Below are 24,700 nucleotides of genomic sequence, written 5' to 3'. Positions count from 1 at the left end.
TATAAAAAATAAAATATAACAGAATCATTTATGTAATTTGAATAGATATTGTATCATACACATGATAGGTTCTTATGTAAAACTTATTTAACATTTGTATTTAAATGATTGAATATTTATCTATATTCAAACACAATGGAAAATAAACCATCAGTAAATTGTCTTCATTCTTAACTTCCATTAGTGATTTCTCATTTAAATACCTCTTGTAAAAAATATTCAACTTCCGATAACAAAAATATGCCACTAATAGTAATGCATACTATATCTCAGTTCAGTTTTAATTTTTTAAAAAATTTTTTTTATAAATACCTATGTATAATATGTACATTTAAAAACCATAATGATTAGCAATCATCATCCGTATCACTACTAGATTCAATAATCATATTCGTGTTCTTTTCATTGGTAGGACAAATAGTAAAAAGTCCTTTACCATATTTTCTCCCCTCTGAAAAAATTAATTATAAGTAAGTTCTCAATTATGGAATATTTCCAGTTATAATAAAAAAAACCCATACCACTTCTTGTTAATAAATTTTGACAATGAGTCGATATGCATGCTTTAGCTTGGATCTCATTCAGTCCTAGAATACAACCACTTGAGTATTATATTATAAGTAAAGGAAAATATAAATAAAAGTCATAAAATGCTTTATGACACAAGCATCTTAGAAAAAAATTATTAAAGGATACAGATTTATTATGTCATAGGGATTTCTGACAAAAATTTTGTGTGAAGCTCCACTAGAAATGATGACATTCTAAAAGAAAATAAACGATGATAAAAAAACGAAAAATAAACGATAATTTATTATATAATAATTAAAAGGAAAAAATCTTACTTTACTTTTTCCGTAGATATAAAATGAATGAACGAGAGGCATCATATTTTTTCGTTTAGTTGGAGATATCAAATCTGCATATTGAATTTCAAAAAATATTCCTTTCTCAACAGCTTGAGAATACAATTTTCTATTAAGTTTAACACTAGTACAGAATGAATTAATCGTTATAACATCGGCGATAGAATTAGTGCAGGCATATTGTAAAGCATCATTTCCAACTGGAATAACAGCTATTAAATCAAAGGTTTGAACAAAATTCTCTAATTGATTTAAGGCATAAATTTTAGCTGGATCTGAATATATAAATGTGAGCCGATTTAAAAGAATAAGTTGCTCATTAACATTATTTCGTCTTTTAATATCATTGTACGTATCTACTAGTTTATTTAATAAATGCTTAGACTCATTATTTACTTTAGTTTTTTTCTTGTAATCGAGAACTTTTTCATCTATTGTTTGATTAATTGCAATTATTCTATATCCATCTAAAAAAAATTATCAAATATAAACATCTAAAGTTGTAATCAATAATAATAAATACAGAGATGTCAAACAGAGTTAAACATTTTAATACTTGCCTAAATATAATTTCTTTATCAATCCATCAACATCTTTATTGTTCGTAACGTCAACACAAAGATCGTAAAATCCTTTGACAGTTGATGACATTCTTATAATTAAATATGCAAGTTAAAATTTTTATAAATTTATTACGTAATAGTAATAATGATAAGAATTGTTATGATTCTTCAGTTGTTTTGTTTACTTTTTAGCACTATTTTTCTCTATCTCTTTTATAAAAAAAAAATAAAATTGACATAAAAGTTGTTTTCAAACATTGATGAATTGAGGTTATGTGTATTTACTGGTAAACAATCACACAGTGTACACAATTTTGATCGAGTGGAGTAGTGAAAACACAATAATTCAACGGTCAAAGAGTACTGTTTGACGTTTAATTCATCTAATTAACATTTTTCATTAGTATTTTTTCTTTTTATTTATTAAACAATAAATATTTATTAACAATTCAAATGATGATAAATATTTCAACATGGAAATTTTGCAGAAACTAGTTTGTTTGTGTTGGTACGACTGTTTTGGGCTTTTATGAATGGAACTGTTGTTTCCAATAAACTAAAAGCATAGAAAAAGACGTTTGTTTTTGTGTTTCCTAAATGGAAAACATTCTGTATTATTTATTATCGTTTTCTTTTGCAATTACAAACAGCTGAATTATAGTGTTCGGTTCATTGTATAAACCAACGTTCCAGTGTTGTGCTTTTAATTGCAGCTATAACCTAACCTATCGTAACAACGACGACAGTGCAACACGTGTTAGTCGGAAAAGGTGTTGTTTTCACTGTTTTTCTTGATGAATTATAGATTATAACTTCAATGAAAGTTATATAAATTTTAATAAAAATATTGTACCCATACAATATTCCTATTCGGTTTTTTATAGATAATATAATTATCTACTTATAAAAATGCAAGTTTCAAATCAAAATGATGTTAAAATTTATAATTTGAGCAGTGGCAGATCATTGCCAGAGGTATTAATTTTTATATTCTTTAAAATCAAAATACATACAAACAAAATATTCTAAATATTTATATTTATTTAAATTATATTTTTCTAGTGGCTATCAGAAAGAAAGAGAAGGAAATTGATTAAAAAAAATGTTGGTAAGTGATACTACATTTAACCTTTATTTTACTTTTTAAATTTCGTTTATTTAAAATTTGCTTTGAAAAATAAAGTTTGATAATGTTTTTGTTTCAGATTTACGTCACCACATAAGGCTTTTACATGATTTTAATATGCCTGCAGTTAGTACTTCTATCAAAATATCTAATGATAAGCAATACATTTTCGCAACAGGAACTTATAAACCACGAGTAAAATGTTTTGATGTCAATAATTTAGCATTAAAGTTTGAAAGATGTTTCGATTCTGAGGTTACAGCTTTTCAAATATTGTCAGATGATTATAGCAAGGTATATTTAGTAATAAGTTGAAGCATTTCGAACACTATTTTATTTGAGATATTAATGTACATTTATTTATACAGCTAGTATTTCTTCATTGTGATAGATACATTGAATTTCACACAGCATCTGGAAAATACTACAGATTAAGAATGCCTAGGTTTGGTAGAGATATAGCATATCATTATCCAACTTGTAATTCATTTATTGTGGGAGACAGGTAAGTTATAAAAAATCATTAAAATTGAATTCATAAAAAGTAGTATTACATTGAAAATTTTTTAGTGCTGAAATTTATCGACTACATCTAGAAAGAGGACAATTCTTACAGTCATTTCAATCAGAATCATCAGCCGTCAATAAATGTTGTATCAATGATGTTCATTATTTAGTAGCTGTTGGTACACAAGATGGAAATGTTGAAGCCTGGGACCCTCGTACCAAAAATAAAGTTGGAACACTTAATTGTAAACTTGATTGCATTGATACAAACAATTTCAATGACTTCCAGAATCAACAGTAACATCACATATTTTTTTAATAATGAATAATTATATAGATGTTCTATTCAATATTATAAACTGTATAATAATATTACAGATTATACGGTGATACAACAAACTTACATCTACTAGAATCAGCATTGTCAAATGTTGCAGTAACATCTTTAGAATTTCAAGGTGCATTAACCATGGCTGTTGGCACATCTACAGGAAAAATTTTACTTTATGATATTAGGTCGAATAAACCATTTTTAGTTAAAGATCATATGAATGGATTTCCGATTAAAAATCTTGCATTTCATGATACTATGGACTTAGTATATTCAATGGATAAGTCTATTGTTAAAATATGGAACAAAAATACAGTAAGTAGTTGAAAACTAGAAATTTTTGAATTAATTCTAGCAATTTTATCTTTTTTATTAATATTAGGGAAAACTATATACTTCAATACAAGCGAGTGAACAAGCTGATTTTAACGATATGTGTACAATTCCAAAAACAGGAATGTTCTTTTTTGCTAACGAATCACCTCAAATGAGCACATATTACATTCCTAGTCTTGGACCAGCACCTAAGTGGGCTAGTGTTATTGATAATCTCACAGAAGAACTAGAAGAAACAAACTATGAATCAGTTTATGATAATTACAAGTTTGTAACAGAAAAAGAGCTCACAGAATTAGGATTGTCTCATTTATCGGGTACAAGTTTATTAAGAGCGTACATGCATGGCTATTTCATTGATGCAAAGTTATGGTCTAAAGCAAAGCAGATTGTTCAACCATTTTCCTTTGATGCGTACAAGAAGAACATGATTCGTGAAAAAATTAAGCAAAATCGGGCCAGTAAATTAATGAAAATACAACAAGAACAACAAGAAGTAATTGACAAATTACCTAAAATAAATAGAGAACTTGCTGTTAAATATCAACAACAAATAGCAAGGAAAGCCAATAATACTAAAAACGTTGATGAAAAACAAAATCTTTTACATGACGATAGATTTAAAGCACTATTTACGAATCCTGATTTTCAAATAAACCAAAATGATGAAGAGTTCAATAGACATATGATGGGAAAGATTGCTGTAACTAAGAAATTAAATAAATTAAATAATGGAAAAAAAATGAACGAGCATTTAGCATCCGATGATAGTGATTATGAGGACAACAATTATTTATCAGCATATGATAATGGTATTATAAACATTTAATTATGACCGTAATATTCTTTATTTTAGTTACAATGATAACTTATTTCTTAAAAATTTTTAAGGTCCAAAGCAATCGGATGATGAATTATTCGACAATGATGATGATGTTCATGACAGCAACGAGCATAAGCCCAGTTTTCATAAACAATTTAATTCAAGACAACGCAGTAATATTAAAAAAGACAATCATAGATTTAAATTCGAAAAAACATTAACTAATAAACAAAGTAAGAGAGCATATGATGATGATCAAACAGTTAATAACAAGAATGAAGAGTACGGAAATGAACGAAAATATATGAAAAAACGTTGCAGGTTGGTTTTCATTACTATTTATGTTTTCGACAATAATTCATTTAAATAACATTTGAAGAAATTGTATATTATGTACGACAATAATAAATTGACTGTTTTATAGAGAGACATTGGGTGAAAGATTGAAATCGTCTGAAATGAAAGGAATAAGAAACGACACACATAACAGTTCTCGTGGCAATAAAGAATTTACATTCACAGTTTCTACGAAAAAAGTAAGTAATACTATTGACAATTGAGTCAGTTTCTTATTAATTAAAGTATTGAAAGTTATTTTTATCGAAAATGTTTATAAATGAATGAATTATATTTATCAATTACGAACATATTAAAATTAATTAATACAAAAAATATTTTTAATTTTGCAGCAAAGGTTCAAAAGAAAATAAGAGCATTTTTGAACTAATCAATTTATTGAAGTCAGTAGACTTAAGTAATTTTAAATGATATTTAGTGTCATTTTTTAAGAAATAATTTATAATAGATGTATTATATTTTTATTATATAATAGATCAACTTTGTGAATAATCCTAATAAATTTATTTTTAATTCCACATCATAGTTTTTATTTTTCTTTCATTGTTTTTTACACTTAATATTTAAGTGTAAAAAAATATCACCAACTCGTTAGTATCTAATTTGCACTGAAATTATATAATTCAATCGATACACTGAAAATAGCGAAGTTATTTTAAATAGTGTCCAATTCTGTAAATTTATTTTGTTAAATTTGAAATGTAATGAACATATGAAAGCCAAAATTTAATTCCTTTATATTCCTTAGATTACAAGCTCATAAATTCTTGAAGCTGAGTTTTAAAAATTCAAAGTTTAAATAGATCATTACTTAAAATAATTCTGCTATTTACAGCATCTCGCTTAGATTAATAAAGATATCACATATAATATTAATCTATGATTCAGAAGTTTGAATAGATTTTCGCAATGTCAAACATCTGTAAATAGCATCATCGTTTCGAACACTTTGCATTAAACAGTAATACTGACGAATGAGATTGTAATTATTAAAAATTCATGAAACCCAATTATCCCAAAACCGAGATTGCATAGTTTTGGAGTATTTTAATATAATTTGATGAGAATGAATTTTTCTTATAAAAATTTCAGAATGAATTAGAATATGTTTAGTGTACACGGATTTCACTATCACATAAATCAATTTACTTTAATTTTTCATTTTTAAGCGGAATGGAGCAACCAAAGTCTTACAGTATTTTTTGGAGTAATTCAAATTTTGTTAGCCCATGTAAATTTGAACTATTACGTTAAATTTTGTGCTTATTAAAAATTTATTTAAAAATATATTAAACTTCTGTTATTTTAAACGTTAACTTACCAATATTCAAACAATATTTTAATTAAAAAGAAATTGAAATTCCCGCCAATGATTCGATGCTATATGATGCACCGATGATAACATCCGACTGACCATCAATTTTCTTTGAAGATGAATAAATAAAATCGTCTGCAATTAAACATTGTTTGATAACAATGCAATATTTTATATTATCTTTAGGTGCTTCCGATTCTATATTTTATTATATAGCTACTACTTTTGTTATCAGTGATTAACTACTAACCACATTTATTATTTTCATTCATTGATGCCAGTAGACAAAAATGTTAAGAGTCTCGTCTTAAACATAAACAAATATTTCTTACTATTTAATTTTTATTGTAAAATTTATAAAATGTAAAGTTTATCGTAAGGCATAAATAAATGTATGAGAAATCAATCCGTTAAGGGGCAATCACAATAGAACATTACAAATACATTAAAAATACATCAAACTGAAGGAATAAGGAATGAACTTTGGTTCCGTTGAATGAAACGTGTATTTCTCTGTTTACAATAGAGAAATGGGCATTGTAATCATAAGCACACATGTCATTTTGAAGTTTTATGTATTTAGTATTGTTGAATCAAACAATGAGTCGTGATCCCACCATTTATATTTCTCATAACAACCTGTGTTCCCCACCACTGAAAAAGAATGACTCTTTCTCGTGATATGCAATGTTGTGTGTATTGTGAACAATCCTATACTTTCCCTATTGTCTTCTCCCACCATGATTCAAAAAGAGTGGGAGTAATATCCTGTGCCTAGTTCCGTTCGGTTTGACTATAGCGTGAACACAGGAATGAACGATTCAAGGCTTAAACATGGCCGCCCGTCCTAAATTAATACAGGAACGTCGGATTTAGCTGAACAATGGCCACTTGTGCCGAACTCTATTTTCGAAATTTCTATTTTAAGAATATTAGACTATAGATATATAACATTTTGTGGCACAAGCCTTATATTATAGTAAGTACATGCGCCTGGTTTGAACTGATGATAGTGGTGGAACAAGGAATAAAGGAAAAAAAGATGAAGTGAGTGAATAAGGGAAAGAGAGAAGAGATAGTGAGAGGCGAAAGCTGCTCGAAATGGTAGTATGACGTGCAACTTGGAGTCGAAAACTATTGTAGACTGTTGGAGACTCTACCAGCGATCAGATCAACCAGACAATATCCAACAATTTAACTCGAATATTCACGTATAAGTATAGTGTTTCAAAGTAAAGTAGTAACCTTAAAGACGGTTTAAATTAATACAACGAAAGTAAACCAATCTATTGATACTTTTATTGCTACATTACCAAACCGTGTTGTATCAAAAAGAAAATCGTACATCATCCAAAGAACGTTAGTATTAAACCGGGAAACGAACATAAGTATATTAAACGATAATTAAAAGAAAAAAAACTAAAAGATCTTACGCGTAGCGACTATTAGTTTTAATAGTACATTGGGAATTTGTATTTGAAGCTCCATCAAGTACAATTTTTATATACCAACAAAATCATGAGCTGGCAGGACTACATTGACAAGCAGCTGCTTGCATCAAAATGCGTGACGAAAGCAGCAATTGCCGGCCACGATGGAAATCTTTGGGCAAAATCAGACGGCTTCGAAGTGAGTATTTTCTTTTTAATTATAATGTATGCCACATTGTTACTTTTTATAGGTGTTTTTTAAATTTAAAATATTTCGGAGTAACGCGTGTATATAAATACATACATACATAGATGTACATACATATCTATATATAGCTATGTATATAATATATACATATACATATATACTATATATCTATATACACGTTCATCCGTACAGGAAAAAAGAGGAGCCAAACACTCATTAAAATTGTTTTTTTCACCCGTGGGAAATCTAAAAATAAATGGAATAATATTTTTGAGTTTATCATTCAGTCGATTTATTATAAATTAATTTTTACCCCTGCAGTAATTGCAATATAACTTAACTCAGCGTTGGACATCTGTAGACGCTAATCCATAAGTAAAGCCGGCGTACATGATTCTCACAACTGCTTTTACCCGCGTTTATCATCACAATTCGGTTAATTTCGAGATATTGATAAAGTATATGTTATGTGCATTTCATGATGCTTTGTTATCATTCAAGTTCATTATTTTGTATCTTACATTTATTTAATAATTTATAATATTCTTTTCATTCAGTAAGGGGATTAAAAATCGAATTTTTCAATTAAAACCCATACATGTTGATGAATCTTGACTAAAAAAATTTTATTACTTTTTATTGATTTTTTTCTTGTATCTAAAAAAGGTACATTTTTATATATTAATACAGTTATTAAAAATAAAGATGTATATATATATATATGTATATACATATATTCGGAAAGGGTGTGGCAAAGTTGGTATTCGAAAAGGCAAAACCGCCACCGTTACGAATGTCTCACGCTGATCGATTTAAAAAAAATCAACATTTCTATAATTTTTTGATAAATAGTTTATCTCTAAGTACAGTATAAGTGAAATGCCCCAGCCTGTAAATGCCTATAACGTTTACAAAAGTTTAATGGCTTTTTATTTTATTATTACCGATAATATATTCGATTTTCTTAATTTATAAATCATAGATAATATATATTCTGGTCAAGAAACAAAGGTGATTTTTGAGTGTGAATCACATTGACATTAATAATATTAATCGTCATTTTCATCATAATTATAATAATATTTATATTTAGAGCCGTAGTGATAAAGACTGAAATTATTATAAAATTCGTTAATTAAAATTGTTTATTGTACGAGATAATTCCCATACATTTATATCTTGACAAAACGATGTAACTTGGCAACTTACACGATGGCCACGCGCGATAGAGGGTTTATATGTATCACATACCACTTTCCGGTTACACTATGCCAAAATGGCGATACCCAGTTATACAGTATCACAGTACCGTATCATTTTTCTTACTCAAAATTTCTTTCAAATAATCTATCATTTGATAAGAAAATTTCTTATTTATTTCAGATATTTTTTTCAATATTCTTTTCATATGCAGTTATTAAAGTAATTAAGTCATTAATGAGTCAATACTTGATGGAAATGCATTCCAAAAATGATGAAAAGTAATAACTCAAGTTATCACTACCTTCGTTGTTGCCATGGTGATCATGATCATGGTTGCTGTCTTTGACTTAGTCACCATTATCGTCATCGTCATTATTATCTTTGATGGGCTGTAGTATCGTGTTCAGTTCAGTACCGTGTCAACTGTTTTCCGATCCATGTACTAAATATATATAATATATATACAGACGCTATTGCCCTTTAGCAAAATTCTGTTTTTTTCCACGCCTTTTGTGGATATGAATATATATATGTATATATGTAAAATGAATTTCAAGATCTCTCGTCTTTATTATTATTATTTTATAAGTAATGAAAAATGAAATATAAAAAAAACATTATTGGGAAATAAATGACTCAATATTAGATATGCATTATCAAGTATATAATAAAATATGAGTATCCATTATCATTATTATTAATATATGTTTTTAATATATTGTTATTTATAGTAATGAAGCATTAAAAGTTATATTGTTTTTTCATAGGTGAGCAAAGAAGAATTAGCTAAACTAGTGCAGGGCTTTGACTCTCAAGATGTTTTTACATCATCCGGCGTCACTTTAGCTGGGAATAGGTATATATATTTGTCAGGCACGGATCGTGTAATAAGGGCAAAATTAGGCAAGGTTGGAGTTCACTGTATGAAAACAGCACAAGCTGTTGTGATTTCTCTGTATGAAGATCCAATTCAACCACAGCAAGCAGCTTCAGTGGTTGAAAAGTTGGGTGACTACCTCATCCAGTGTGGTTATTAGGTTGGTATGTTTTTTAAACTTAAAAAAAAAATCATTCTTTTCTTTGAATCAGATGTTTACTATTTTTAATACCAGAATTTTTTTTTAACTAAACCAGCGCGATACCTTTCAGTTTAAAAAAATGAAATATGAGCTACAACTAAGTAGGAGATCTAATACCACCACGTACTGGTGTCACAGTTTAGATCCCACTTGGCTCAACTACGGAAATCTATTTTAATTTCACTCAACATCCACTTTCCTAATATCATACAAGTATTATTACTACTACTAATATAAGTTTTTCGTTAATATTTAAAACTCACAGATTACATGACTCATTTTTCAACTTTTGATGTCAATTTTCTATTTAAAAATTTTCTTCTTTTTACTAAGTTCTATTTTTATATTTCTACTTGAAACATAAATAAATAATAATTAATTAAGTTTTTTTAATTAGTAATAAAATATATTTACACTGAGTAATGATAAAATTTTTTTCTGTTGCAGTAACCGGCTCTGGGACCCAATATATAATTTTTATCGAATTATAAATGAAGGCGGATTATTTTTTTTATTATTATTATTACATATATTTTCTTTTTAAATATTAATAAGATATCGAAAATTCGTTTAAATTCCGTCATGTCACGGAGTGCCGGAATGCCGCCGTTGGCATCATTGCCATCATTAAGTGGCTATTCAATGTCGTGTGTGTTTTAAAAAAATAAAAAATCTGAAATGCGATTGAAAAATAAAATTAAACTATAAACATAAAATACGCGAAATTTTTATGGTTAATTTTTTTGTTTTCAAACATTATTTCTATTTTAGAAACTCTCTTATATTAAGCTAAAATTTTTAAGCCCGAAACTGATTAAATAAACAGAAAAATAAGTAATTTCTAAATTCAAGTTTACTTAATTTCTTTGAAACAAAGTTAATGCTAATGTAGTCGTAGCTATCAAAAGTAATGTGATAACGGTAATGAATTCTACCGTATCAATATTGGGATCTTTGTTTATCTTCAGTTTATAACTATTATTATTGTGAATCGGATTACTTTTACTATTATTTCAATAATAAAAAAAAACTGCTATTATAACTACTACTGCTACTACTACTACTTCTACTACTATTATTATAATTATTTTATGTAGGTTTATTATTATTATTAGTAAATTATAATAATAAAAATATTCATTTTATTATTAGAGTTAATAAAATTATGTGGTAATTAAATATATGAAAAAATGCATTACTTGTAATATATGTGGAGTGCATAGGATATGTGTAAAAAAGTAACTGATAGTGTAAAAGGAAAACTACATAGCTTTTTGAGTGCTCAAATAATATGAAATATCGAAAAATGCATTAAAATGGAACAAACAAACATAATGAATTGAGAGTGAAATCAGTATGATTATCACGTAAAAAATTGTAAAAAAACCAAAGTGGCACTTTTCAACCAATCGGCTGCATTCCTCACCTAGCTGTGGCAAGACTATATTGTTTTTAATTATTATTTCTACTACAACTACTATTATTTTGATTTTTAAAATTTTTTATAAGCTACTTACTGTCTTAATATTTGCTAATATATAAGATAAAACGAGCGATGTGTCATAACTGCTGAAATTTTTTATTGATAATGGAATAAAAAAAAATAAATCAATAAAAGCGCGATGAGTTTTAGTTATTTTCATAATATATCAAATCAATGAAAAAATTACAGTGATACCTCTTACTACTTTGTATTATGCAAACATAATCATGAGGGGATTTCAACTACAATCAAATATACGAATAAATTATTTTATTACCATTTACTACGATAATTTTAAGATACATGAAATTCGTACATACGATAATATACACTCGTAGTAAAACAGAAGAGTAAATAACGAATTTACATGATTCAATGGTTGTAGAAGAACGACATAACTCCAAAATGCTCTTTTCATTTTACTTTATAAATACAATGATAGAGCTATGTCACAACATTTATAATATTTGTATGTTAACATCAAGTTAAATATTTACAATATGCATTGCATGAATACAACAGCTTATGATCGATATTAAAGGGTTTATGGTGGTTTTATATTGTTTGTATTACTACTTTTGCTACAAATGATATCCACATAATGTTCATAACTATCAATAATCCTACAATAAAACTTCATATTATAACTAATACTATTGCTGTTACTATCACTATTAATTTACTTCAACTTTGTACTATAACAAAATATTAACTATATTTTCCGACATCATGATAATAATTCAGCTTAATAACTATGGTTAATTATGCTTATTATCATCATCAAATGAATCCTAGTGTAGATTTAAATTCAACAGTCTCCATAATCCATTTTTCAGTAATAGTTTATTATTATTTATGATATATTATTTTAATAGTTGGATTTTATTTTGTATATAATATATAACCGAGCCTATTTATATTTCTACGATTAAAAAATCCTTTATAAATCTTCTATGGAAAAAATTAAATTTGACTAACGGTTCCAGTAAAGAATAAGAATAAAAATCATTCGTCACTGCGATCCATAATAGAAATTCATTTTAACTAATGATGAGAATAATATAAAATTTTTTCCGGGTACATACCTAAAATAAATTTTACGTTATCCACTCTAGTAATCTTTTATTAAAAAGCTATTTTATTTGATTGTTGCAACATTTGATAATAAGTAATTGGTAAAATTTGTTTTTGCTGAGTTTTGAGTAGTTTTATGTTTAAATATAAATGCAACCATGAAAAGATTTTTTCAGAATGATCTAGAAAGAAATATATAACTATAATTATGCACTTTACATTTCATCTATAAAAATTGTTTAAAAAGATTTAGTTCTTAAAATCGATTTGAATACCTCCACTGTTGGAGATCCAATTGTTTTTTGCCTGCTTGATTGATATAATAGTTAAATTATTTTCGGTTGGATAAAGAAGAAAAATGTACTCCCTTTGAAAAGAATAATAAATAACTTTTGGATAATAGTGAAAAAAAGTTAATAACAAATATCGGAAAGTTGGTGGTATGATTATCTGAGAATACTCTAATACTTCTTATATTATTGCTATAAAGTAAACCGTTAAAATCAATATTAAACATTCAAATACTATGACGATGAAAACAAAAATAATATAGGATTATTGATCATTTAGTCATGTCATCAGAAAATAATCAACAACTGAACTATGGTACAAGTTTCAGAAAATATCCATTTGATACTAATTTCGAAGTAATTATAATTATACTTTCAAGCATTCCTTAAATAAACCAGGGTCAGTGTAAAAAAAGATTCGAAAATATCATGAATTATACAATAGAAAATTGGTCATGGAGACGATCCAGGTCTCAAATTAAGCATACTTTTTGATTATCAACTGGTGATTTAGGTAGTGACCGAGGTCACTAACTTGAAATTTTGGCAACTTAAATTCTCGAAAACCAGAGAAGAAAAATAATATAGAACTAGTGCGTAGGGATTCGTTGGACAAATTCTTTAGAATGGATATAACATTTGCCTGACTACAAAATTAGTTTTGTATCCCTGCCATATAATAAGCAGGTAAAAATTTTCCATTCAGTTGCTCCTATTTGCATGGTTCTTCTATATATTTCCTTTTTGTTCCATCAACAGTGAAATAATGGTCAACAACGGGTGGACCAAACATTGTTATTTCAAGGTCTTTCAGGTGAAAGATGGTACCAGGCTCAGTAAATCTTCTTAAAATTCAGCATTTTAGAAGTGAAATTTGATTATTGGTCATAAATTTTTCCAAATTGTTATATTTTATATACCTGTTCTCTTTAATATATTTCTAAAATTTTAGAATATTCTAAATCTTGAACCCCTTGATGAGAGCTTCATCTCTCGTGTCCATAGCAAAAGCTTTGCTCCCTCCGTCCCTTTTTCGGGTAATTCAATCCTGTTTTCGTCAAAAATTACACAGGGGCTGTTTTCATTGTACCACAAGTAAAAGTATCGTGATATTATTATTTTGAACTACCCTCGGCCAGTGAAAAATCTAACCTTCTCTAATTTTATTTCATCTATGGACCTTGGTTATAACATAACCAATATAGTGGAAAAACGACCCATTTATATTTTGTATGCTCTGTGCACCAAATACAATAATTCAGTGTTTATAAGAGCAATTGAAGAAAACATTTTACATGTATTCAAACAACAGACATTTGGCGGCAAATGTCTATAATTACGGTGCTTTATAAATAATAATAATAATTGTAAATAAATGTTGTCAATTTATTGATTTAAAATTTTCATCACACCATGAACTCAAATCCATAGCCTAATAATTATTTCTAATTATTGAAATAATTCCTTTTTAACTATAATATATAAATAATTTATATTTTTGATAATAAATAAGATATTTTGTTTTCGATAAAAACGCAATAGTCATGTCAAGTTTGTAATATTCAACGAAACACAGTTGAAATAACTTAATTTAATTATTAAATAAACTCTTTTTATTACTTTAAATCTTAAATTTAATATTTTTTTCTCTTATGTAAATAGCTTTTTAAATGTGATTTCTTCTTTTATGAACTCAATTACCGAATATATCTCCTCCGAGAAATTCTTAGAAAATATTGAAAGTGAGTTCGACCATAGTCGATTAACTAATCAACTAAACAATCAAATAAGTAATGAGAGAAAGTCTGTGTATTTTTAACTAAGGAAATTTTAAATTTTTATTATCAAACGTGTTATGATGAGACTTTGAAATTTTACTCTCACGTCCAAAATTTTATAAGTATTTTTATTTGCAAAAATAAATTTAAAAGTCTTACATAATAAGGCATTCACAATAAATAATAAACTGAGATATTAAAAAAATTTCTGTCAATATTAAATAAATCATCAAAAAATTGTCTTTTAATTCGAATATTTATAAAATTTATTGTATAGTTCTATAACTAATAATTAATCAAATAATAATACGATTTTTGAAATAATTAATCTTAATTGACGCTTTATCGGAGTTTATTTTCTATCCATCTTATTCATCATTTAACAATTACTTAACGATGATCTTATCCGTTAGTATACTCATTTGGGGTATTGATTGTTTTAACAGATTTAGATAGAAAAGTTTATCAAACACAAATAAAACAACTGAATCTTATTGTATATGTATATGTTTATAAGCATCTGCATACTTTTATAAAAGTGATAATATATTCATAATCGTAATAAATTTCTTAATAAAAAGTACCCTACATATATGCATATAAGTCATCTATTGTCATTCATATACATACATATTTTTTGTTTCTAATACTGTCAATGTTCCTTTCTACATTACTAGGTATATAAATACAAAGATTGTTATATATAAATAAGTGTAAATCTCTTAATTTCGGTAGTTAAGGCATGTAGTCCAATTTAAAGTAGATATCCTATTTTTTGTATTTATCATTCGAAGGGTTAAGTGTTTACTTAGATTAACAAAATTTCAGAACAAATATAATGTGAAAACAATAAATACATAAATACTAATCTCTTCGCATTGATTTGTAATTATTATTAAATTAATGATTAGTCTATTATTCACTCACTACTACAATATCTACTATATATAGTATAAACTATGGTAATTGAAAAAATTTCCTAAACTAATGTAAACTTAGTTTTGATGCATTGATCATATTAAGTATAACACTTTTCTCTCTCACTTTTTATCATTCGAAAGTTTACAAAATCTAACTTAAACATACATTATAGTTTAAATTGTAATTCAACTTATAATATAAATTTTACCTCTTCATTTGTAGAAATTTTATAAAAATAATTTTTAAATAAATTAGAATCAAAACTACGAATAAATCTCATTTTATAATTAACTATTAACATAATATATCTCGTAATAATTTTGGATCATCAATTCATATTTTTACTCAAAAATGTTTTTGGCATAAGTTAAACGATTCAAAGGAAAAAAAATTCGAACAATTTTTTTGCTCTCAAGCTCATTAGATAGTAATTTATCCAGGCAAATAAGGTAAAACTTTGTCAATAATTGTAGATAAAACTTTAAATAATTTATAGCAAAGTGTGTGATAATTTTGAATAGAGGATAATAAAATGATCTGTCTACAGGAAATTCCAAATATTAAATTCGATTGTTACCACTTATGATCGTTATGTATTATTAACTAGTAACTGCTCTTATGTCATTACATTATTATATTGAAAATGATTGCGCAATTATTTTTGTAAATGAATTTAAATTTCATTTATTTTGCACAAAGTTTTGCCTCATTTTCATCAAATTATCACCATTTTAAATAAATATAAATAATATTTAAAAAAATTGATTCACATTTCTCATAACTGTGAGTTATAACTAATATGATAATAATAAAAAACAATACATGTATATGTATAATTAATTCATTATTAGATAATAGTAATATTGAAACATTATTATTTTCAATGTTAATATTAGTATTAATTTTTCTTGCATTTACATTATTAATCGTTTCAATACCATAATCATAATTCTATTTCTATAGGCTTGATAATACTATTAGTTTAATTCATTATAAATTTTAAATAAATGTAATGGAATATAAATTATTATATATTTTTTATTATTAATAACTATATAATATTTTGACTAGTTTTCATTTGTGCTATATGATAACGCACAATAAATGTGCTCAGTACAGTGCTTCTTTGCGTTTATCATTTTACGCAATGTAAGCATATAACTGAATAAAGTTTTGCGTATGAAAAAATATGTTTCCTACTTGTTATTTTTTATAACTTGTTATTGGTTTTTTTTTATTGAGAATCATTTTATATATTATAATCGTTTTTGCTATTCTATGTTATTTGAGTATCAATTATAAAATTGCAGTTTGAAATTATAGTTAATACGTAATTATATTTATAAATTTTGTAAATACGTACGACGGATTTTAAAATAAGTCACTACTAAAAAATTTGACAATTTTCTATTCTATTAAGAAGATCTGAGTGATTACAGAAACACTAAAAAATATAGTCATTTTTATTATAGTTCAATCAATAATTATTACTATACTTCAGTCAAATTAAAATCAAGTCAATTTTGAAATACAAAAATAAATTTTCGATTTATTAATATTTCACATTCAATACTGAAGCTTATAAAGAAACGTCATATCCGAATAAAATAAATAAAATTATCATACATAGACACCAGAGATTGAATTAAAAAATTTAAATAGTAAAATATACTATGTTCTCTTAAATAAACTTCAATTTGAAGAATGAGTATTTTTGGACTAACTATTCTATTTTAAAATGTTTATTTATTTTACGCACTATATCATATTGTACAACATTTCCGAACAATTAAATTCGAATGAGTATTATTTTTTTATTTTAATAAATAAAAAGAAAAAAATATATTTGGATCATCCTTTTTAAACTGTCCCATTTACACAAATTGATACTGTTTGATTTGGGAATTACAACAATAACAATTAATGTTATCTTTTTTCAATCTACAAACATGGTACTCAGATCTCCTTTAAAATTGATAACACGTATCCAAGTAAAAGGTAATAATTTACTTACAATAAATCAATATAATAAGAGTAATAATAATTTATCATTTACTGACATTTAATAAGTTAACAATAAATAACTTTTCAAAATATAGAAAGTCAGTGGTTTTTAGTTGATAATGATACTATAATAATGTAAATTTTAGATAAAATAATATTTCCAACAGCGATTAGAAATTACCGTTGTAATAAAATTTCGAAAAATTCTAGTTAATGATGAGTTATAATTATTTGAACATTCATGTTGGTAATAATTTTTTCCAGTTCATCAAAGGTGTATAGTTTATTATAGAAATGGGTTATTGATTTTCTAAGGAATAGTGTCGTGATCTTTTCCAAAAACTTTTGAAGAAACCTTTTTTTCTAGAACCATCATTACTTGATGTTGAGTCACAGCCTGTATGGAAATATAAAAAATTAGTTACAATCATTTTACAAAATTTTTTTTGCTATTCTTATTTTAAAAATAAAGTCTACTATAAATTTTTATCACTTTCAATTATAGTAGATAATAGAATTAATTTTAAAATAAAAATCTATAAAAACAATTTCTTACCAGAATAGAAACTACTTCCACTACTGTGACCATCTTTTCCAGATGCTCCATTTTTTCCATCACTTTTCACTCCTACTCCTAAAATAAATCATTCAAGTACTTAGATAGAAATTTATATCATATTTATTAGAATTTAATTTTTATTTTATATAATATTTAATAATATATATTTCATAATTTTATGTATGTATATATGGTCCAATAAATATGCTTCGAAAAACATGAAATTCTTTTGAGTATTGACCAATTTCAAAAATAATTTTTTCTTCATTCTTATTTTGATGAACACATAAAATTAGATGTATCACGTCAGGTCATATTCTACTAATCAACATAACAAATATTTTTTTTTAGATTAATGTCTCCAACCAATAACAGCTTTTAAAGTTAATTCATATTCCAAAGGGAAAATTCAAATTATTCCAAAGGCTATTATTTTATTTTTCATAATTATCTGCAGTGTCTAATTTTTGAAAATTGAAATTAAGTTCAACTCATGCTAGATTTTTTTTTAAGTATCAAAAGTACTTTATATTTGAGTCATTTCTATGTAAACAATTTTTATTTATTACTCGCAATTGTTCACTATTAACTCCAACATTATGTATTGAAGATCAAGACATGAAATAGCAAATTGTTTAGACAATCAATTATTAAATAAGTTAAGTTAATATTAATTGTTGATAATCAGCACACATTGAAAAATAATTTCGTATTGTTTATATAGTTCTGTACAGTCAATTCGAATGTAATATTTTTGTGAATAGCATGTATTTAGAATATATTATGTGGACTCATATTATTAAGTTTTAAAAAAATTAAAATAAAATCATAAACATACTTACCGAATGTAAAATTTTATCAGCATAGTCTTTGTGATCATTTGTTAACACAAACATGCATATACCGTATTATTTGAGCATGCATTTATCACGAAATAAATTTCAATCCAGTTATAAATGAAAAATAAAAGATTTAAAAAGCCTTTAACTTTTTTTTTATCAACAAATACACTTAGATAATTATTGAATGTTATAAAATTAAAAAGAAAATTAATTAAAATTATATAATTAAAGTTCAACACATACCTTTTTTAATAAGCAAACTAGTAACTCGTCGAAGCGCCTCACGTGTACCAGAGGTGACGGTGCTGTGTTTGCTTTGATGACCGAAAAATTTATTAGGCGTAATGTTAGTTGGTAAGGTTAGTGGTTTCCTTTGTAGAAAATCTCCAGAATAAGCGGCGTTAGAAAATCGTGATCCGTAAGCACTGTTTAAGCGTTCTAGGTGTTCAATAGAAGCTGGTCGCGGCTGATTTGTTGTTGAACGACGAGTTGGATACCATCCACGATTTGGTCCACCAGCTAGTCTGAGAAGCTCTGTACCTATTAATGCCTCTTCTAAGTTGGGATTATTTCGACGATACCTTTAATTAAAAGAAATTAATATTATAATATAATATGAACATTGTTTAATAAAACAAATTAAGTTAAATTCGAAATTAAAACCACTTAATGATATAAATCGATATTTTTGAAATTGATTGCAGAAGTAATTAAATAAATAAACTCTCACGCCTTGAATGATTTTTAAATTGAAGTATATCGTAATGATTATCATATTGAATAAGAATTTGTGCATATTTTAAGCATTGAAAGTATTAATTATCATGGTTTTTTAACTTTAAAAGTGATGGAAAAGACAAACATATAGAAAGGATTGGTAAGTAAAAATTACTTTATAAAATAAGGTAAAAAATCTCCTATAGCAGAAACAAGCCAGGACAACAAAAGTTTTTATTCTATGAAGCAGAACAATTTTGTACTCATTCTGAACAGTCAATCACGATCTCCTCTTTTTTCTCTCTTTATAGAATGAATTAAAAACTTACCCTCCGGTAGTTGAAATAGTTGGTCCATACCAACTAGGTTGTCGTCGAATCTGACTAATAACTCCTTCAGATGTGATTGGAGTTATTTTCGTTGTAACTGGAGTTGTACTTGTTACAGTTGTAGTAGTTGTAGTTGCTACGATAGATAAAGTGCTACTAGCAGTAGAAACATATTGTACTATACGAGAATTAGTATCACATCCTCTTGCAAATACTGGCGTTTCGGGAAGAGAACACGAAGTTTGCATACCAGAATTGATTTTCGATGGAGTATATTTTTTATCCGTCATTCCATTGTCAACGGCACTATCAGCCAATGATGATTTTGCAGATATACGTTTTTTAGAACGTACTCCTGAAGATGGACCAGGTAGGTCAGTTGATAAAGTGCATCTTTCATTCGATATCTGAAAAATAAAAATATTTTTATATAAATAGTACTTATACTTGTGTAAAAAATATAACAATTCATAGAATCATGTATTGATAAGATTATTTTTTTTACTAACATTATTCTTCACATTTTCGATAATTACTTCATTCTTTCTACTTGTATTCAATAAAGGTCGATCATCCTTGACATTTGTTAAAGATGATAATGGTATACGATGGGGTGGAACTTGAGGCCGATATTCTGATACTCGTCCAGTTGGAACATGTCGAGTTGAGGGCACTGATATCGGAAGATTATGTGATGAATTTTTATGTGATGAAGAATTAACATTTGAATATCCAGTATTGATCACATCGAAATTTTCTTCATCAGCTTCTTCAACAGGAGAAGGTGGAAGAGGTGGAAATTCTATCATTTCGACATTAATCTGCAAAATTCATAAATACATCATCATATATTAATGTAACTATAAATTTAATAACAATTTTTATTAATAAAATATTGACATTACCTGAAATCTTGAATTGTTTGAATTTTCCAATTCACTGGTTACAACTTCTTCAGTTGTACGTAGCTTATTTGTGGTTGAATTTTCAGTCATTTGATTGTCATAATTTTTTACATCTGTAGAAATGTGTAAATATTGATGAACAGTGTCATTAGGCTTACCACATAGATATTTTGATTCAGGATTTATATTATCATTGTGTAAAATTTTGTCTGAACTATTCATATCAAATTCAAGCATATCGATACCATCTTTTATTCTCTCTTGTTCGTTTTTTAATGATTGAGTATCATTACTTCGAACGGTTTCTAGCTCCTTCAAAGCATCACTCACTTTTTCAAGTTGGCGACGATTCTCATTTAGAGCTTTTTTTACTATCTGGTCTTCAATCAGTACAGTCACTGGAATTTTCGATTGATTATTACAATCTACTGATACTGTTGGATTAACCAATTTGTTAAAATTATATAATTCAAATTGATTTTCAGCTAACTTTAAAGATGACATTTTATTGGAATAATTAGAATTAGGTAAGTGAATGATTCCTGAGTTATTGTTTGAGATAGGCAGTGAATTTGAAGTAAGATTTGCGTATTCGCTGTATTTTGATTTTTGGCACTTTTTATTCTTATGATTTGATAATGCAGGCAGAGTTGATAGCGATGATGATGAAGAAGAGTGCTGAGTATTGGTAATAGTTGTAGTTGTTATAGTCGTAAAGATAGGAGTATTAATAGTCGTAGATGTATGTAAAACAGCAGAATTTCGTTCTTCATGTTTCAAATTCATATCGTTTGATGATTCAGAAATTACATCTCTGTGGCAAGCTGATTTAAGTTCTTCTTTTTGTTTATGATGAAAAATGGGTAGAGATAAAACTCTAACAAGATCTGGTGGTGGTACTGGTGGTGGTACAAAGTCTGGTGGTGGATCATTAAGGCCCTGTAATTTTCCCTCTCGAAGTAGACTCTTTATATCATCAAATGTATTTGAATAGCGTTTTGCAAAATCTATAAATTTTCTTATTAATAAATTATTAGATTTCATAATTTTTGTATATAAAGTATCAAATTTAAACAATGACTTACGTTTTTTTTTTCGCGTACGACCACGAATGATATATGTATTATTCTTCATAATTAAATCTTGTTTAAACATTAACTCGTTGAATTTATTGTTATTATTATTATTCATGGCTTTATTGGTTGAATTTTTTGCATCGATTGTAACGTCAACTGAGAAAACTGTCGAAATAGGAGTAGAATTAGTAATATCATTATCACTGGTTCGACGACGATAACTGTCATACTCTCTCCAATCGTAGTCCAAATCGTGCAACTTATACGTTGAACTAATACCTAGTAAAGCAAGATATTTAAACAGTAAAAATTTGCATTTATAACCGCAATCAGTGATAAAAAATAATTATTATTTTATTTATTTAATTATATAATTTCTTCTATTACTTACTAGAAACATCACTGCTTCGTCTTCGACGTCTACCTACTACCTTGGTACTTCCTGGAGCATACAGAGAGTTTTGTTCAAAAGGTACTTCCCAAGCAATTGAGTGCCTCTTGGTAACTTGTATTTTTGGTTGAGCAACAGTTGACATTGAATAGAATGGAGGAAAAAGCATAGCAGATGTTGTTCCTGCTACTGCTGCTGTAGTTGTTGATGATGATGGTATTATTGGAGTATTTAATGTGGTTGCTATTGATGGAGAAACTTCTTCCAACGAATCATCTGAAAATCTTTCTTCTTCTGATTGCGTTGTTCTGAAGTCAGTTGAATTTCTTGTTGAAAAATCGGAATTTTTTGTTGAGTAAATATCAGAGAATTTTTCACTGTACGAATTTACACGACCTAGTGAAAATGCAGAAGCTGCAAAATCTAGATTTCTAACTGAAAAGGGATCTGACGTTGGTATAGATATACAATCACCAGAACTTGCACTTGCTACCGCTAATGAAAAATCTGAATGAAATTTTTCATTAGATATGGAATTAGTTCGAGAAAAATCAGATGAATCATAATTAGCACGAATTGAAAACCGTTCAATGCTTACGGAACTTGATCGTGGAATCGAAAATCTTTCTGATTCTGATTCTGACACTACACGATCAATAACATCATCTTTTTTCTTTTTCTTTTTTCGACGTGAAAACCGTCCATCGTAATTTATCACATTACTATGTTTATTACTATCACTTGGCAAATCTACATCACTGTAGTTTGTTAATTGATCTTCTTCATCATCACCATCATTATCATCATCTTCGTCATCTTCATCTTCATCTTCATCATCATCATCATCATTATCATCATCGTCGATATTTTTATTATTCTCATTATTACGAGGATCATTGTTAATAAAATACTTCAAGTGTTGATGTTCATTATCCAAAGAAAATTCAATGCTAAGATCAGCACAATTATATCCATCTATATGATCTTCGGCATCAACACTATCTTCACTTATTGCTTCACTAGGTTCCTGCATTCTAGGCTGAATACTTTCCACTTCACATTTGCTTGTGTTAATTTCCATATTAGTTGTTCAAAGTTCCAATACTTTGTCAATCATAATATCTACAAGTAATATATCAATTTTAACAGAATATTAATGATGAATGATTTGAAATAAGTTTAATGAAAATTAGTAAATATATATATCATCACTCTACAAATATGTACACTCATTTTTTTACATATTTGGTTCGATCGAATTAAAAATTTATTAATAAAATGACAATGCATGAAAATTTATATTTAATATTTGCTACTTGAAATACTGATTTAAAGCTGCGAAAAGTGTTTCTATGTATATATGTATGATGCACAACTAACTGAAATAATTGAGTTATCGATATTTAGTGTACACGAAATTGAATTGTATACAAAAATTACATGTATGTGTATACATGCATGCCGTGTATATATACATGCGTATATATAACAGAGAATGAAAAAAAAGAAAAATGTTAATTGTAAATACTCATAATGAGCTTTATAATAAAAATTCTCATTAAGCCAGTAAAACACGATGTGTTGTAATAAAAAACTTGACTGTAAATATTCATAAATAAATAAATTGAATAGTAAACGATGAAAGCTGCAAAGTATTAATACACTGAGAAAACGAGAAACAGAATAGGTGATATATTATGAAATACCACAAAAAATATTTTGTTGTCATTACACTGTTATATCACTACATTTTCCGTAGAGCCATAGTATGTAATACGTTGTAAATTCGTAAAAAGAAATAATATTTAGTGATAATTAATCACAATTTTATCAATAATAAATGTATACACATAATTACAACTAAATTTCACTGTCTGCCATATTTGCTAATGCCATACACATTATATATAGATATACATAGCCTATGCGAACATAAATTGATTCCAAAATGAAGACAACGCAGACGCATCAAAACGTGCAGTAATTCAGGTGTTGACATATAGTTGGCGTACAAGACGCTGATGTACAATTGTATGTACATGATGCATTTATTATGACAAAACTACACACAGGTAGAGAACTGAACAAAAAATCAATAACGATTAATTATGTATGTATTTAATTCACTTCATTGTTATTTATGAGTAAATATTATGTTTCTTTATTATTTAAATTAATAACTATTAA

General features: G+C 26.8%; 4 protein-coding genes across 10 annotated transcripts; 2 read left to right on the top strand and 2 right to left on the bottom strand.

Moving 5' to 3' along the window:
• Positions 1-48: 48 nt before the first annotated feature.
• Rpp30 (ribonuclease P protein subunit Rpp30) lies at positions 49-1,918 on the bottom strand. Of its 2 annotated transcripts, XM_035089440.1 has the most exons (6): positions 1,427-1,918; positions 846-1,333; positions 697-764; positions 522-601; positions 313-451; positions 49-223 (listed from the first exon to the last, which is right to left on the bottom strand). In XM_035089440.1, the coding sequence occupies exons 1-5, from the start codon at positions 1,515-1,517 to the stop codon at positions 348-350; spliced, it is 831 nt and encodes a 276-aa protein (XP_034945331.1). In that variant the 5' UTR covers positions 1,518-1,918; the 3' UTR covers positions 49-223; positions 313-347. The 2 variants fall into 2 exon arrangements, with proteins under 2 accessions (XP_034945331.1, XP_034945330.1); XM_035089439.1 differs by having other exon boundaries at positions 49-451.
• l(2)34Fd (lethal (2) 34Fd) lies at positions 1,853-5,298 on the top strand. 2 transcript variants are annotated; one of them, XM_035089438.1, is made up of 11 exons: positions 1,853-2,199; positions 2,314-2,404; positions 2,492-2,537; positions 2,635-2,849; positions 2,924-3,060; positions 3,126-3,359; positions 3,441-3,708; positions 3,776-4,541; positions 4,621-4,873; positions 4,977-5,088; positions 5,242-5,298. In XM_035089438.1, exons 2-11 carry the CDS (start codon positions 2,339-2,341, stop codon positions 5,260-5,262), a joined length of 2,118 nt encoding a protein of 705 aa, XP_034945329.1. In that variant the 5' UTR covers positions 1,853-2,199; positions 2,314-2,338; the 3' UTR covers positions 5,263-5,298. The 2 variants fall into 2 exon arrangements, with proteins under 2 accessions (XP_034945329.1, XP_034945328.1); XM_035089437.1 differs by having other exon boundaries at positions 1,853-2,404.
• Positions 3,196-24,574, bottom strand: LOC118070682 (MATH and LRR domain-containing protein PFE0570w). 5 transcript variants are annotated; one of them, XM_035089436.1, is made up of 9 exons: positions 24,220-24,573; positions 22,514-23,635; positions 22,132-22,401; positions 21,047-22,053; positions 20,651-20,962; positions 20,142-20,548; positions 19,339-19,676; positions 3,467-3,547; positions 3,196-3,274 (listed from the first exon to the last, which is right to left on the bottom strand). In XM_035089436.1, the coding sequence occupies exons 2-8, from the start codon at positions 23,592-23,594 to the stop codon at positions 3,516-3,518; spliced, it is 3,447 nt and encodes a 1,148-aa protein (XP_034945327.1). In that variant the 5' UTR covers positions 23,595-23,635; positions 24,220-24,573; the 3' UTR covers positions 3,196-3,274; positions 3,467-3,515. The 5 variants fall into 5 exon arrangements, with proteins under 5 accessions (XP_034945327.1, XP_034945325.1, XP_034945323.1 ...); XM_035089434.1 differs by lacking the exons at positions 3,196-3,274; positions 3,467-3,547 and adding exons at positions 17,417-18,091; positions 18,251-18,328 and having other exon boundaries at positions 20,678-20,962; positions 24,220-24,574; XM_035089432.1 differs by lacking the exons at positions 3,196-3,274; positions 3,467-3,547 and adding exons at positions 17,417-18,091; positions 18,251-18,328 and having other exon boundaries at positions 24,220-24,443.
• chic (profilin chic) lies at positions 7,299-11,752 on the top strand. The gene is made up of 4 exons (XM_035089442.1): positions 7,299-7,583; positions 7,707-7,853; positions 9,833-10,102; positions 10,592-11,752. Exons 2-3 carry the CDS (start codon positions 7,743-7,745, stop codon positions 10,100-10,102), a joined length of 381 nt encoding a protein of 126 aa, XP_034945333.1. The 5' UTR covers positions 7,299-7,583; positions 7,707-7,742; the 3' UTR covers positions 10,592-11,752.
• Positions 24,575-24,700: the final 126 nt, after the last annotated feature.

The sequence above is a fragment of the Chelonus insularis genome, unplaced genomic scaffold, assembly GCF_013357705.1.
Source record: "Chelonus insularis isolate UGA/USDA-ARS -01 unplaced genomic scaffold, ASM1335770v1 contig_66_pilon, whole genome shotgun sequence".
Lineage (NCBI taxonomy): Eukaryota > Metazoa > Arthropoda > Insecta > Hymenoptera > Braconidae > Chelonus > Chelonus insularis.
The sequence above is the reverse complement of the archived record's forward strand: the minus strand, read 5'-3'. Positions and strand labels throughout refer to the sequence as shown.